General features: G+C 36.8%; 1 protein-coding gene across 45 annotated transcripts in view; it reads left to right on the forward strand.

The window, feature by feature from the left end:
• Positions 1-12,070, forward strand: part of LOC127523930 (NACHT, LRR and PYD domains-containing protein 12-like) — a 59,928-nt gene extending 47,858 nt beyond the window's left edge. For 34 of the 45 annotated variants that reach the window (XM_051915496.1, XM_051915387.1, XM_051915402.1 and 31 more), the window contains 6 exons: positions 3,036-3,209; positions 3,441-3,614; positions 4,376-4,546; positions 9,445-9,612; positions 9,956-10,129; positions 12,022-12,070. In XM_051915496.1, coding sequence (XP_051771456.1) covers positions 3,036-3,209; positions 3,441-3,614; positions 4,376-4,546; positions 9,445-9,612; positions 9,956-10,129; positions 12,022-12,055 — 895 coding nt within the window. In that variant the 3' untranslated portion in view covers positions 12,056-12,070. The remainder of the gene's footprint in view (positions 1-3,035; positions 3,210-3,440; positions 3,615-4,375; positions 4,547-9,444; positions 9,613-9,955; positions 10,130-12,021) is intronic. The other 11 variants (XM_051915379.1, XM_051915239.1, XM_051915420.1 and 8 more) reach the window with 10 other exon arrangements.
• The last annotated feature ends 1,453 nt before the right edge of the window (positions 12,071-13,523 follow it).

Genomic DNA, 13,523 nt, shown 5'->3' on the forward strand with positions numbered 1-13,523 from the left:
TTTCTATTTGAACTAAAAAAAAAAATCTGTATTTAATTTTTTTATTTTTTTTATTTCACATCCTGCCCAATATTTTCCAGCCAATGTTCATATTTAAGTCTATGAAAACAAACATGAATGTAACCTTGTAGTCTGTTATATTATGCGCAAAAAAGGGGGTCAAATTACATGAGGCCTACATTCTAACATTGTGACACTACAAAAAGAAAATAATGCTTTTTAAAGCAGAAGTTACATTCACTAAACTAAAACTGACAATAAAAAAAGCACAGACTAATTATTAGTCTATTTTGATTACCCTACAATAATCACTTTACAGTTACTGCTATCATAAAAATACACTTAGTTGTAGGTTCGAAATTCTACATATGGCACATTTATGTTCGCAAAAAAAACCAAAAACAAATGATCAACAACTAATATTTTAGCTAAATGTATATTTTAGTCAGAATTATTGCGCTCCGTCTGTTTGGCGCGCATGCGCACGGCGGCGCTCGTTCACGGGAGTTTGTGCTTCCACTCCTGTCTCCTGGACAGCAAAATGGAAATATTTTCTCGACTTTCTAACATTTACAGATGGAGAAAATGTCTGTGAAATGTAAGTTATGCACTGAGATAATTATTGGATGTCACTTTAGCTTAAAGATTATAAGCTAAATTGAGAAGAAATAATTAAAATTAAATTAAAAAATGCAATTTATTTGTAGTAATAATAAATTTCTTTCTCTTTCTTTCTTTATACATATAAATATATGTGTATGTGTGTGTGTGTGTGTGACCTTGAAGTAATCCAAAAGTAATCAGATTACATTACTTTCATATTGTGGTACTTGGATTACATTACTGAATACTTTTTTTATAAATATAGACGTTTCCACCAATCGCTGCACAAGTTAAGGTTACGTATGATGACGAAAGCACGTTAGTGCTAGCCCTCCCGGAGCCCATAGAGAATGCATTGCAGTGCCTGCTGTGCGGGAAAAAAAAAATTGATGCTGATTGGACTATAGCCTATATCCAGAGGAAATAGAACAAACAGCCTAGCAGTGACAGCTAGCGTAACACTGTGGTTGAAAAAATATCCGTCCCTTTCTCACTTTGGTGGTGCGTCGCCCTATTGCCCTGATGAAGAAACCGCCCCTGGAATAGTGAATGAGGGTATAGGGGGCGATTTCAAACACAGCAAAGGAACCAATCAGAACATGATACATGAACAGGGGAACACATGACAAGATCACATGAAGAGCAAGACTGTGAGAAATTTAAAAAAAATAAAAGACATGAAAACATAAACTAAACTGAACCTAGAACAGACGTGACACTGCCTCACGGTGCAGCACTAAAGCAAATGAACTACCTTTTCCAAAACATGTTTGATTCTCTTCTGCTTTACTTTTATTCCTTAATCTGTTAATGTTTATTCATTATTCATTGTTCATGTTAGTTCACAGTGGATTAACTAATGTTAACAGGAAACTTTTGTATTTAGAAATGTATTAGTAAATGTTGAAACTTACATTAAGGTTATTAAATGCTGTTCTAGTATTGTCCATCATTGGTTCATGTTAACTAATGTAGTTCATGTTAACAAATGAAGCTTATTGTAAAGTGTTAGAGAGTAGACAATGTGTCTGAAAACCAGGGTTGGGGAGTAACGGAATACATGTAACAGCGTTATGTAATCAGGATACAAAAATCCAGTAACTGTAATTCATTACAGTTACGTCAAAAAACGTAGTAATCAGATTACAGTTACATTTTGAAAAAAGGGGGGATACTATCAGGATTACAATCGTTTCATTTAAACCTAAATAAATCATTATTTTGCCACTATAACACATATTAAGCGCTGCTTGATTATACAATATTTCCTGGTTCTGTTGCCGCCGATGACTCACGTGAGCCACCCGCTGGTGCATGCGCAAATAACACTCGTCTACAATCTCCTCAGATGCAGATTGAATCACTGCTGCTAGTTGAAACGATGCTGCCTGCGGGGAAAAACACTTTCAATTCATGGAAATTTCGCTGCTATTTTGTTTTCAAAGAAGAAAATGCAAACAACATGGTTGTACAGTGCAAACTCTGCCTTCCAGCTTCGATAACACTTTCTTTATCAAAAATACTAAAAAATAATCTGTAATACCAAACTGTCACCACTAGATGTCTGAATAGCCCTTTACATATATATATTCAGGGCTGTGTGTTCCCAAGTTGTGGAAATGAGACATGATTGCTTAGTTTTAATAGGTTTTAAAAGTAACCAAAATGCTAAACATTAAAATTAAAGCAGAACAAACATAAACAGAAATGTTTGATCCGAGCTTGTTCAGTTTGTTTATGATCTGATGTGACTTTTATATTTTAAAGCTCTAAACAACAACAATGATAATAATATTGCAATAGATAATTTATCAGATTTGTAAAATATTTTTATTGTTGAGACCCATTCAGAAGTATGGAACGTTTAAAAACTTGCAGAAATTCAGAAAAAATAATTAAAATTAAATTTAAAAATGCAATTTATTTGTAGTAATAATACATCTCTTTCTTTCTTTATATATATACATATATATATATAATGTGTGTGTGTGACCTTGAAGTAATCCAAAAGTAATCAGATTACATTACTTTCATATTGTGGTACTTGGATTACATTACTGAATACTTTTTTTATGAAGTAATTTGTAACTGTAACGGAATACATTTTTAAAGTAACCCTCCCAAGCCTGCTGAAAACAACCGACATAAACACATTTGTCCCAGTGATCAAACCAAGAGTGACATTGACACGAAAGAACCTTAAAGATGATATGAAATGAATGTGTAAACTAACATAAATAGATCGACGATTTCACCCTTTGTATTGTTACAGTGTCAGTAGTATATTTAAATGAACAATGTGTCGTCGTTCTCCATGTTTTTGCTCCTGGATATCCCTGTTTATTTGTCAGCAAAAGTCTGCTGGATGAAGCTAAACATGTTAGTTGATCATCATAGATCTGAGTCATTGTCTTTTCTCTTTCTGTCTTCAGTTTGAATAGATGCAGAATTACAGAGGAACAGTGTGTCATCCTGACTTCAGCTCTGAAATCAAACCCGTCACACCTGAGAGAGCTGAACCTGAGCGGGAATAATCTAGGAAACACAGGAGTGAAGCACCTATGTGACGTACTGAAGGATTCACACTGTAAACTGGAGAGATTGAGGTCAGTAACATTCACATACAAGAATCAAAATGCTGAAAATCACTTCAACAGTTTAAACTAAAGGTAAATTAACATTCTCTGTGCCTTTTGTTTGCCTCCATATTCAGTTGTCAGTGTTCGCAACTATCTTTTAATACATTTGTTCAAAGAACAAAATAAAATTAACTTTAAGGATTTATATTGTTCAGGTTTAACTGATTAATCAGCTGAATGTTTTCATTCCTGTTCTAGACTCTCTAACTGCAGTGTAACAGAAGAAGGTTATAAAGCTCTGGCTTCAGCTCTGAGATCAAACCCTTCACACCTGATAGAGCTGGATCTCACAGGAAATGATCCTGGACAATCAGGAGTGAAGGAGCTCGATGATTTACTACAGGATCCAAACTGTCAACTGAAGACACTGAGGTGGGACGGGATGAAATAATACAAAATTAGTTATATGCAGGCTAAATATTCATAACAAATATATTATTTTAGTTATACAATAAGCTGGAGAATTTGTTGCATCAAAATGATCAAGATCAGATCAGATGCTGTGGGTTCTGTCATGATGATGATAACCGTCAACACAGTTTAGTTGTGGTACAAGCTACAGGTCAAATAGACATTATGGGTCAGTGTATGTGCTGCTATTCTGGAGTATGGTATACCTTGACAATTAACATGCACAATTTTGTTTTTGTGCACACTTCTCATTAAAAACTCTTGATAACCTTTCAGTCAAATTGTTTTCTGAACACAGTTGTTTTCCATCAAGCCCAGATTCACTGTATCTCTACAGCAGGTCTATGAGTCTCCAGATGTTCACAAACATGCAGTTTCACAAGCCAGTTTTCTCTGCTGATGTTTCTCACTCCTCCTGCTTAAAAGCCAGAAAGATCTCGAGGCCTTAATTTCACACTCTGTATTCATACTGAAAATTATGATCTAGTGAGCTTTTGTCTTTCTGCTCTGTGGGACGTTTCTGTTCTTATGAGTTTGCTTTAGGACTGACTAATTTCTTTTAAATAACTCTATTACACTTTGTTATCAAGTATTTATATGTTTGTGTATTTAAATGTTTAAAGAAAAGAGTTACATCTAAATAACTAACTAGAGCTTGTCTTATCAATCATTTTTGTAATGCAACAGACATTTAGTTGAGAACTGAATTGTCTCTTCTGCAGGTTTTTGAGTCCTGCTGCAGATAAAGCCTGTCAGTATGTGAAGAGAATTGTGGGTAAAAACCCGTTACTCCTGAGAGAGCTGAATCTGAGTGAACATGAACTAGGAGACACACGAGTGAATCAGATCGCTGCTCTACTGCAGGATAAACACTGTCGACTCAACACACTGACGTGAGTATTGTTCATTTATTTATAATATTACATTACTTTTAATTGTGATGTTACTGTAGCTGATAATAATATTTCCTCACTTGTTTGAGTCAGAGCAGTTTTTCTCAGCGTCACACAGAGCCACAACAATGTAAAGTAATACAATTAAACAGGCAATTAAACACACAATTAAAACGTGACATCAAGCTTTAAATATTTGACTAATGGTGCGTTCACACCAGACGCGAATGAAGCTTGAAGCGCGAGTGATTTACATGTTAAGTCAATGCAAAGACGCGAATAGATATCCTGCGGCACGATTCGCGCGAATGATGCAGTGCGAATAAAGCGTTTCGGGCGTTTGATGCACATAATGCGTGATTCGCGCGAGTTGAAAAAGCTGAACTTAGGCGAAAATTCGCGCCGCGTTAACCAATCAGGAGCTTGCTCTAATAGTGACGTGATTACGACGTAACGAGAGGAGGCAGAAATCCGAGACAACAATGGAGGACAAAATCATCGTCGCTGTACGATACATCTTCATACTTTTATAGAAACAGGAATAAAAAGGATCTTGCTTGGAAGAAAGTGAGTGAGGAGGTCGGACAATATGGTAAGTTGTAAAAAAAAATATATATGTGTGTGTGTATATATATATATATATATATATATATATATATATATATTGAGAGTACAAGCTAGCTAAAGCCGTCAAATTGAGCTTGTTCGCCGTATTTTACAACGACTTTCCCGCTGACGAGTTGATGTGTTTATTCAGAGGAAGTGTGCAGAAGCCCCTCTCATGACGCGAATTCGCGTCTGTTTTGAAGTGAATTTCACGCGCGAATGAAGCGAGTAAACTCAAAATGTTTTAGCGTCCAACTACGCGTGAATAGCGCGATTTGTTCGCACAAGTCGCGTCTGGTGTGAACGCCCCATAAGACAATTTGATCATAGGTCAATAATTATTTCACTTCCTGTAGAGGGAGATCAGTTGTTTTCTTCCAGATCTTAGAAACTCTTCAAATAAATAAAGTAAGTAAATAAATCAATAAAAAAACAAGATTTGACTAAGAAACATGAACCTTACCAACAGCAGTGTAAGGCTGGAAGCTTACGCTGCTATTTTGAACCAATAATCAGAAACAAAAAGCAGTTGAAGGATGACGTGCATAATTCAGTTATTTATCTGACTCCAATATAATTAATCTGACTCCAGTAAAGTTGTTATTATTTTTTACCTCTTATTCATTAAAGGTAAAAGTCTTTCTTAGAACTGATAGGAAAACGTAGGATTTAACCTGAACGTTTAGACAACGAAATTACAATCAGTTTAGCTTTCAACATTATCAGTTACAAAAGGAAAGATTCTCAAAACCCTTAAAGCAGGCAAAGTTATTTATTAAGTTACATGTTTAAATATGCAGACAGTAAAATGGTAACATACAGTAACTGTATAGAAAACTTAGTTGTAAGGAATAATGCACTGCTGTACATGCAGAAGAGGCCGTAAAAGCCTTTCTTGTATTAAGAGGTTACGCATCGGTGTGCGGGAGTGGCAGGGTTAAAGCCTTTCTCCCAGAACAACAGTTACCTTTCCTTCTTATACCCTGAGCAAAGCATTGTTATACATGAGTGGAATACCAACACCCAGAACTAACTGAGAGGAAACCAAAAGATATGGCAAATGAGTGGTGATCAAGAGGGAGAGAAGTACATTAACATATTCTCCTCAGTGCATGTTTAAGCAATACCTAGATTGTACATTAGGATACTTTAATGTCTCCATTAAGTACACTACCATCCAGTTCAGTTTATAAACTGTCAGATGAGACCAAACATGACATAGTTAGAAAACACTAGTAGATAAATAGTATGTAGTTGAAAGCATATATGTCCTGTGAAGCAAATGGTACAGATGTGTCATTGAGGTGTAAACGACTGTGTCTCTCCAGACTGAACCATCCTGTGCCTGGAGTGTCCCAACAGTCCCCAATCAGCATATTGATGAATCCCTCGCACTAGATAGGCATTAGCATACTGTGATGCACGCTCAACAGCTAGAGAATACCCATAATGCACTGTGAGAGTTGCACCCTGAATGAATTCCCGCGTCTCTCCAGGAGATGGCGCCCACAGCTGAATCAGTCATCCATTCATTTTCCAAACCGCGCTGGTCCAGCATTATCAAACAGGTTTAATTTCCTTTTTTAATTGATCATTAAATCGTTTAATTAAGGTTTGTACATGCTAGTTTTCATGGCAGAGTTTAACATAAATATTCATTACTACTGGAGCTGCCAGTTTGCTGTATTTCAAATGATTAAACAGCAAACACAAACTATGCGAAATCGGCAGCCCTTCCGGCGCACTCAGTGTCCGAATTCACTCACTCGTTTCATTCACTCCTTCAAGTGGACTATATTAGTGGAGTAATGTAGGGAATAGTGCAGTGGCGGCTGGCACAAAAAAAAAAAAAAGAATTAGAGATGCAGAATGGGCCAATTGTTAAATAATGTGATGTGATGTATCACTACTGCTTATCTAAAACATGGAAAATTCAGTATTTAAAGCATGCCATAGGGCTGGGTGATATGGCCAAAAAATCATATCTCTATTTTTGGGCTGAATGGTGATGTATAATCTCGGTATTTTGCACATTTTTCTATTTGAACTAAAAAAAAAAAATCTGTATTTAATTAATTTTTTTTTATTTCACATCTTGCCCAATATTTTCAAAACAATGTTCATATTCAAGGCTATGAAAACAAACATGAATTTAACCTTGTAGTCTGTTATATTATGCGCAAAAAAGGGGGTCAAATTACATGAGGCCTACATTCTAACATTGTGACACTACAAAAAGAAAATAATGCTTTTTAAAGCAGAAGTTACATTCGCTAAACTAAAACTGAAAATAAAAAAAAGCACAGACTAATTATTAGTCTATTTTGATTACCCTACAATAATCACTTTACAGTTACTACTATCATAAAAATACACTTAGTTGTAGGTTCGAAATTCTACATATGGCACATTTATGTTCGCAAAAAAAAAACGAAAACAAATAATCAACAACTAATATTTTAGCTAAATGTATATTTTAGTCAGAATTATTGCGCTCCGTCTGTTTGGCGCGCATGCGCACGGCGGCGCTCGTTCACGGGAGTTTGTGCTTCCACTCCTGTCTCCTGGACAGCAAAATGGAAATATTTTCTCGACTTTCTAACATTTACAGATGGAGAAAATGTCTGTGAAATGTAAGTTATGCACTGAGGAAATTACTGGATGCCACTTTAGCTTAAAGATTATAAATATAGACGTTTTCCACCAATCGCTGCACAAGTTAAGGTTACGTATGATGACGAAAGCACGTTAGTGCTAGCCCTCCCGGACCCATAGAGAATGCATTGCAGTGCCTGCAGTTCAAAACAAAAGTTTTTTGAATGGAAGTCTATGGGAGCACTCGGGGCAAATCTCAGCCAGAGTGAAATCGCCCAAAAAGAGGTGGTGCTCCACAGAGCGTGATTGACGCTGATTGGACTATAGCCTATATCCAGAGGAAATAGAACAAACAGCCTAGAAGTGACAGCTAGCGTAACACTGTGGTTGAAAAAATATCCGTCCCTTTCTCACTTTGGTGGTGCGTCGCCCTATTGCCCTGATGAAGAAACCGCCCCTGGAATAGTGAATGAGGGTATAGGGGGTGATTTCAAACACAGCAAAGGAACCAATCAGAACATGACACATGAACAGGGGAACACATGACAAGATCACATGAAGAGCAAGACTGTGAGAAATTTAAAAAAAATAAAAGACATGAAAACATAAACTAAACTGAACCTAGAACAGACGTGACACTGCCTCACGGTGCAGCACTAAAGCAAATGAACTACCTTTTCCAAAACTTGTTTGATTCTCTTCTGCTCGAGGAAATACTTTTATTCCTTAAAGGTGCCGTAGAACGTGTTTTCAAAAGATGTAATATAAGTCTAAGGTGTCCCCTGAATGTGTCCGTGAAGTTTCAGCTCAAAATACCCCATAGATTTTTTTTAATTCATTTTTTTAACTGCCTATTTTGGGGCATGGTAACTTTAACCACATTTAACAGTACATTAGCAACATGCTAACGAAACATTTATGAAGACAATTTACAAATATCACTAAAAATATGTTATCATGGATCATATCAGTTATTATTGCTCCATCTGCCATTTTTCACTATTGTTCTTGCTTGCTTACCTAGTCTGATGATTCAGCTGTGCACAGATCCAGACGTTAATACTAACTGCCCTTGTGTAATGCCTTGAACATGGGCTGGCATATGCAAATATTGGGGGCATACATATTAATGATCCCGACTGTTGCGTCACAGTCAGTGTTATGTTGAGATTCGCCTGTTTTCCGGAGGTCTTTTAAACAAATGAGATTTATATAAGAAGGAGGAAACAATGGAGTTTGAAACACAATGTATGTCTTTTCCATGTACTGAACTCTTGTTATTCAACTATGCCAAGATAAATTCAGTTTTTGATTCTAGGGCACCTTTAGTTCACAGTGGATTAACTAATGTTAACTAAAGCTTATTGTAAAGTGTTAGAGAGTAGACAATGTGTCTGAAAACAACCGACATAAACACATTTGTCCCAGCGATCAAACCAAGAGTGACATTGACACGAAAGAACCTTAAAGATGATATGAAATGAATGTGTAAACTAACATAAATAGATCGACGATTTCAGCCTTTGTATTGTTACAGTGTCAGTAGTATATTTAAATGAACAATGTGTAGTCTTTCTCCATGTTTTTGCTCCTATATATCCCTGTTTATTTGTCAGCAAAAGTCTGCTGGATGAAGCTAAACATGTTAGTTGATCATCATAGATCTGAGTCATTGTCTTTTCTCTTTCTGTCTTCAGTCTGAATAGATGCAGTATTACAGAGGAACAGTGTGTAATCCTGACTCTGAAATCAAACCCGTCACACCTGAGAGAGCTGAACCTGAGCGGGAATGAACTAGGAAACACAGGAGTGAAAAACCTCAGTGATCTACTGATGAACCCACAATTCAAGCTGGAGAAACTAGAGTTAGTATCATTATACTGTACAGCAGTTACAGTGAGATTGAAGTTTATTTATTTTAAGACAGCAGAGCTTATGTTTCAGTTTATAACAGTGCATCGATTTAATTTCCAGCATTTGATACAATGTACTGATTGTGTACATGCAGAAATCTGCATTTTCAACAGAGAACAAAGAATAGAGACGTCAAATAAATAGTTAAAGATGAAAGAGAAGAAACAGTATCTTCAGCACACAGAACTAGTGTGACTGGGTTTCAGAACAGACTATTGGAAACTAAATGCTGCTGAAGCTCTTCAATAAGAAGATCATCATAGATGTGAACTATTGTTATTTCTCTGTCTTCAGTCTGAATAGATGCAGTATTACAGAGAAACAGTGTGTCATCCTGACTTCAGCTCTGAAATCAAACCCGTCACACCTGAGAGAGCTGAACCTGAGCTGGAATAATCTAGGAAACACAGGAGTGAAGCACCTATGTGACGTACTGAAGGATTCACACTGTAAACTGGAGAGATTGAGGTCAGTAACATTCACATACAAGAATCAAAATGCTGAAAATCACTTCAACAGTTTAAACTAAAACACTTTATTCTCAATATCTCACAATGAGCCTCATTTATGAAACAAAACGTATTATGACAGAAAATTGGGCGTACGGCCGTTTCCACACAAAACTTGGCATTTATCAATATGAGCGTGAGCGGTGGCTATGATCAGATCTCACGTCAGGTCTCAGCTCGTTTACACAAGTTTCTGTGTTAGTGTGAACTTGGGTGCAGCATAGTGAATCTGCTGGAGAATTGAGATGAGAGCATTTTGTTCATTATGCTATTTAAACTGATTTCTGACTCTAGCTCCTCCTAGAGGTTTAAAGCTAGAACTACCAGATTGGGCTCAAACCTTCAGACTGTTCTGACTTAGTGTGCTTTATCTTTACTAACTGATCCGACTCACGGTTTTCCTAAAAATGACTATTAAATCTGGAAAAAATCCCATTGACTTTCATTGACGAAATGTTCAGATGAGCCAAGACTGTTCAAACTCCAACTGTCAGAATTCAAATTTTGACAGTTGGAGAGGCTCATCAGACTCCATTAGCTGCCATTCTATGTTCTATTTCTAAACCATTGAGACTCTAATTATTCTAATCTATCTATCTATCTATCTATCTATCTATCTATCTATCTGTCTATCTATCTATCTATCTATCTATCTATCTGTCTATCTATCTGTCTATACTATCTATCTATCTATCTATCTATCTGTCTATCATCTGTCTATCTGTCTACCTATCTATCTGTCTGTCTATCCATCTGTCTATCTATCTATCTATCTATCTGTCTGTCTATCTGTCTATCTATCTATCTGTCTGTCTATCTATCTATCTATCTATCTATCTATCTATCTATCTATCTATCTATCTATCTATCTATCTGTCTATCTGTCTGTCTGTCTGTCTATCTATCTATCTATCTATCTGTCCATCTGTCTATCTATCTGTCTATCTATCTCTATCTATCTGTCTATCTGTCTCTCTATCTATCTATCTATCTATCTATCTATCTATCTATCTGTCTATCTATCTATCTATCTGTCTGTCTATCTGTCTATCTATCTATCTATCTATCTGTCTGTCTATCTATCTATCTATCTATCTATCTATCTATCTATCTGTCTATCTGTCTGTCTGTCTGTCTATCTATCTATCTATCTGTCCATCTGTCTATCTCTATCTATCTGTCTATCTGTCTCTCTATCTATCTATCTATCTGTCTATCTATCTATCTATCTATCTATCTATCTATCTATCTATCTATCTATCTGTCTGTCTATCTATCTATCTATCTATCTATCTATCTATCTATCTATCTATCTATCTATCTATCTATCTATCTATCTATCTGTCTGTCTGTCTGTCTGTCTGTCTGTCTGTCTATCTATCTATCTGTCTCTATCTATCTATCTATCTATCTGTCCATCTGTCTATCTATCTGTCTATCTATCTCTATCTATCTGTCTATCTGTCTCTCTATCTGTCTATCTATCTATCTATCTATCTATCTATCTATCTATTTGTCTGTCTGTCTGTCTGTCTATCTATCTGTATCTATCTATCTATCTATCTATCTATCTGTCTCGCTGTCTGTCTATCTATTAAAACTACTAAACTAAAACTTAAACCTTCAAACTTTTAAAACTACTTCAATCTTTCTGGCTAGACTTTTTTAAGCCAACTTAAAGTTTGTCTACAAACTTTTTTATCTAGTTTAGATTATTTTCCTGACCGACAACCGAAGTTCATTATCGATCGAACCGTTAAGATCAGAATGTCATATTAGAATTAAATTAAATTAGAATAGATGTGTGTCTGTGACCCATTAAAAACACCACAAATGTTTGTTTCTTTCCAGGAGTTTATCTTTACATTCACAAATAGTGACATAAACAGCAGAACATGAGGATTCACACATCATCACATCACACAGCGCTTCTGTGGAGAAAAACAGAACAAAATTAACTAGCCTATAATATATATATATATAATAGAATTTATAGAGGGTGATATTTAAATGAGGATTGTTTTCAGCCGCCACATTTATCAACATACGATCATTCGTACGATGGGATTGGCAGCATACTAATGTTTGATGAATCACACGTGAACCCTGTAGTAAGATGATTTCTGCGCTCAGATCTACGTTAGATTGATAAATGAGGCCCAATGAGTCTGAGTTCACATTATAATTGTGCAAAATTTTCACCTTTTAGTATTTTGTGATCTGGTGAAATAAAGATGATGATCTCTTTCCTCTGTCTGTTTTATTTGATCATGAAGATGATGTGACTTTACAGAATAAAGAGTTCCCTTTCATGGGAACTGTCGACGCTACGTCATATGACGTTATGGGAACCTTCTGCGTGATTGCGTCGTGAAGCACTCTTGTATCTAACCAATGATGAGACGAGACGACGGAGGCGGGTGACGTCACAGACCAGGAAACTATAAAGCATACCCAGAACAAAGAACGCTAGCTTCTGTTGTCTTCAGCAAGCGCTCTGTGTTATCGTGTGTCTTATTTGGTGTTGTTTGTCTTATTACATAAACAAGTCACAATCTCTTCGTCTGAGGACAAGAGTATCTCACACCAATCCATATATTTATATATAAAAAAGACACGTATTATGGCGAAAAACAGCAGTTGAATGGGAGTTGAGCATGCCCAGGCAGCTCTTGAGGGAGCTGTCTGTGCGCATTGTAAAAAACTCACTCTCAGGACACTGTGTTCCTGTGTTCCCCGCGGATCGGGTCCCGCTTCTGCTGAGGCAGAGCGGAGGCTCCATTCGTGGGGTTCACAATTGGATCTGACAGAGGGGTTAGAGACGGGCGCCGCCCTTTCTCTGCCCTTACCTGCCAGGTTCAGTGCCGTCTCCCAGGTGGAAGCACGCTCTGCGGTTTCTTCCCCCGGATTGAGGCACCGGTATTTCACATGTCCAGCTCTGAGGAGGTGGATATTGTGATATCGATCTGAGGACTCGCCACCTCATACACATATCGTGTTTCAAAATCACACGTTTATAACAAATCAATAGTGAACAGCAGTTTGAATCGCGTTTCCCCCTGTGCTACATTATAAAGCGAGTGGGGATACACGCGGTTTATGTGTTGTTTGCTGGGAGTGGAGCATGCACGTCAGCTCACAACTGACAGTGAGCAGTGTTCGTTCATAAAAAAAAAAAAAAAATGTCCCGAAGAGAAGCATGCACTAGCGGGAGTTTTTTAGCTCCACTCCTGTTGGCTTTATTCTCGAGGGAATAAAAGTCTAACGCAAGGCTCGGATCTCGCGTTGCCGAGGCAGCGCGTGGATTGAGTTTTCATTAAAGAATTTATAGCTCGGATCTCGCGTTGCCGAGG

Source organism: Ctenopharyngodon idella, chromosome 2 (assembly GCF_019924925.1).
Source record: "Ctenopharyngodon idella isolate HZGC_01 chromosome 2, HZGC01, whole genome shotgun sequence".
Taxonomy (NCBI): Eukaryota; Metazoa; Chordata; class Actinopteri; order Cypriniformes; family Xenocyprididae; genus Ctenopharyngodon; species Ctenopharyngodon idella.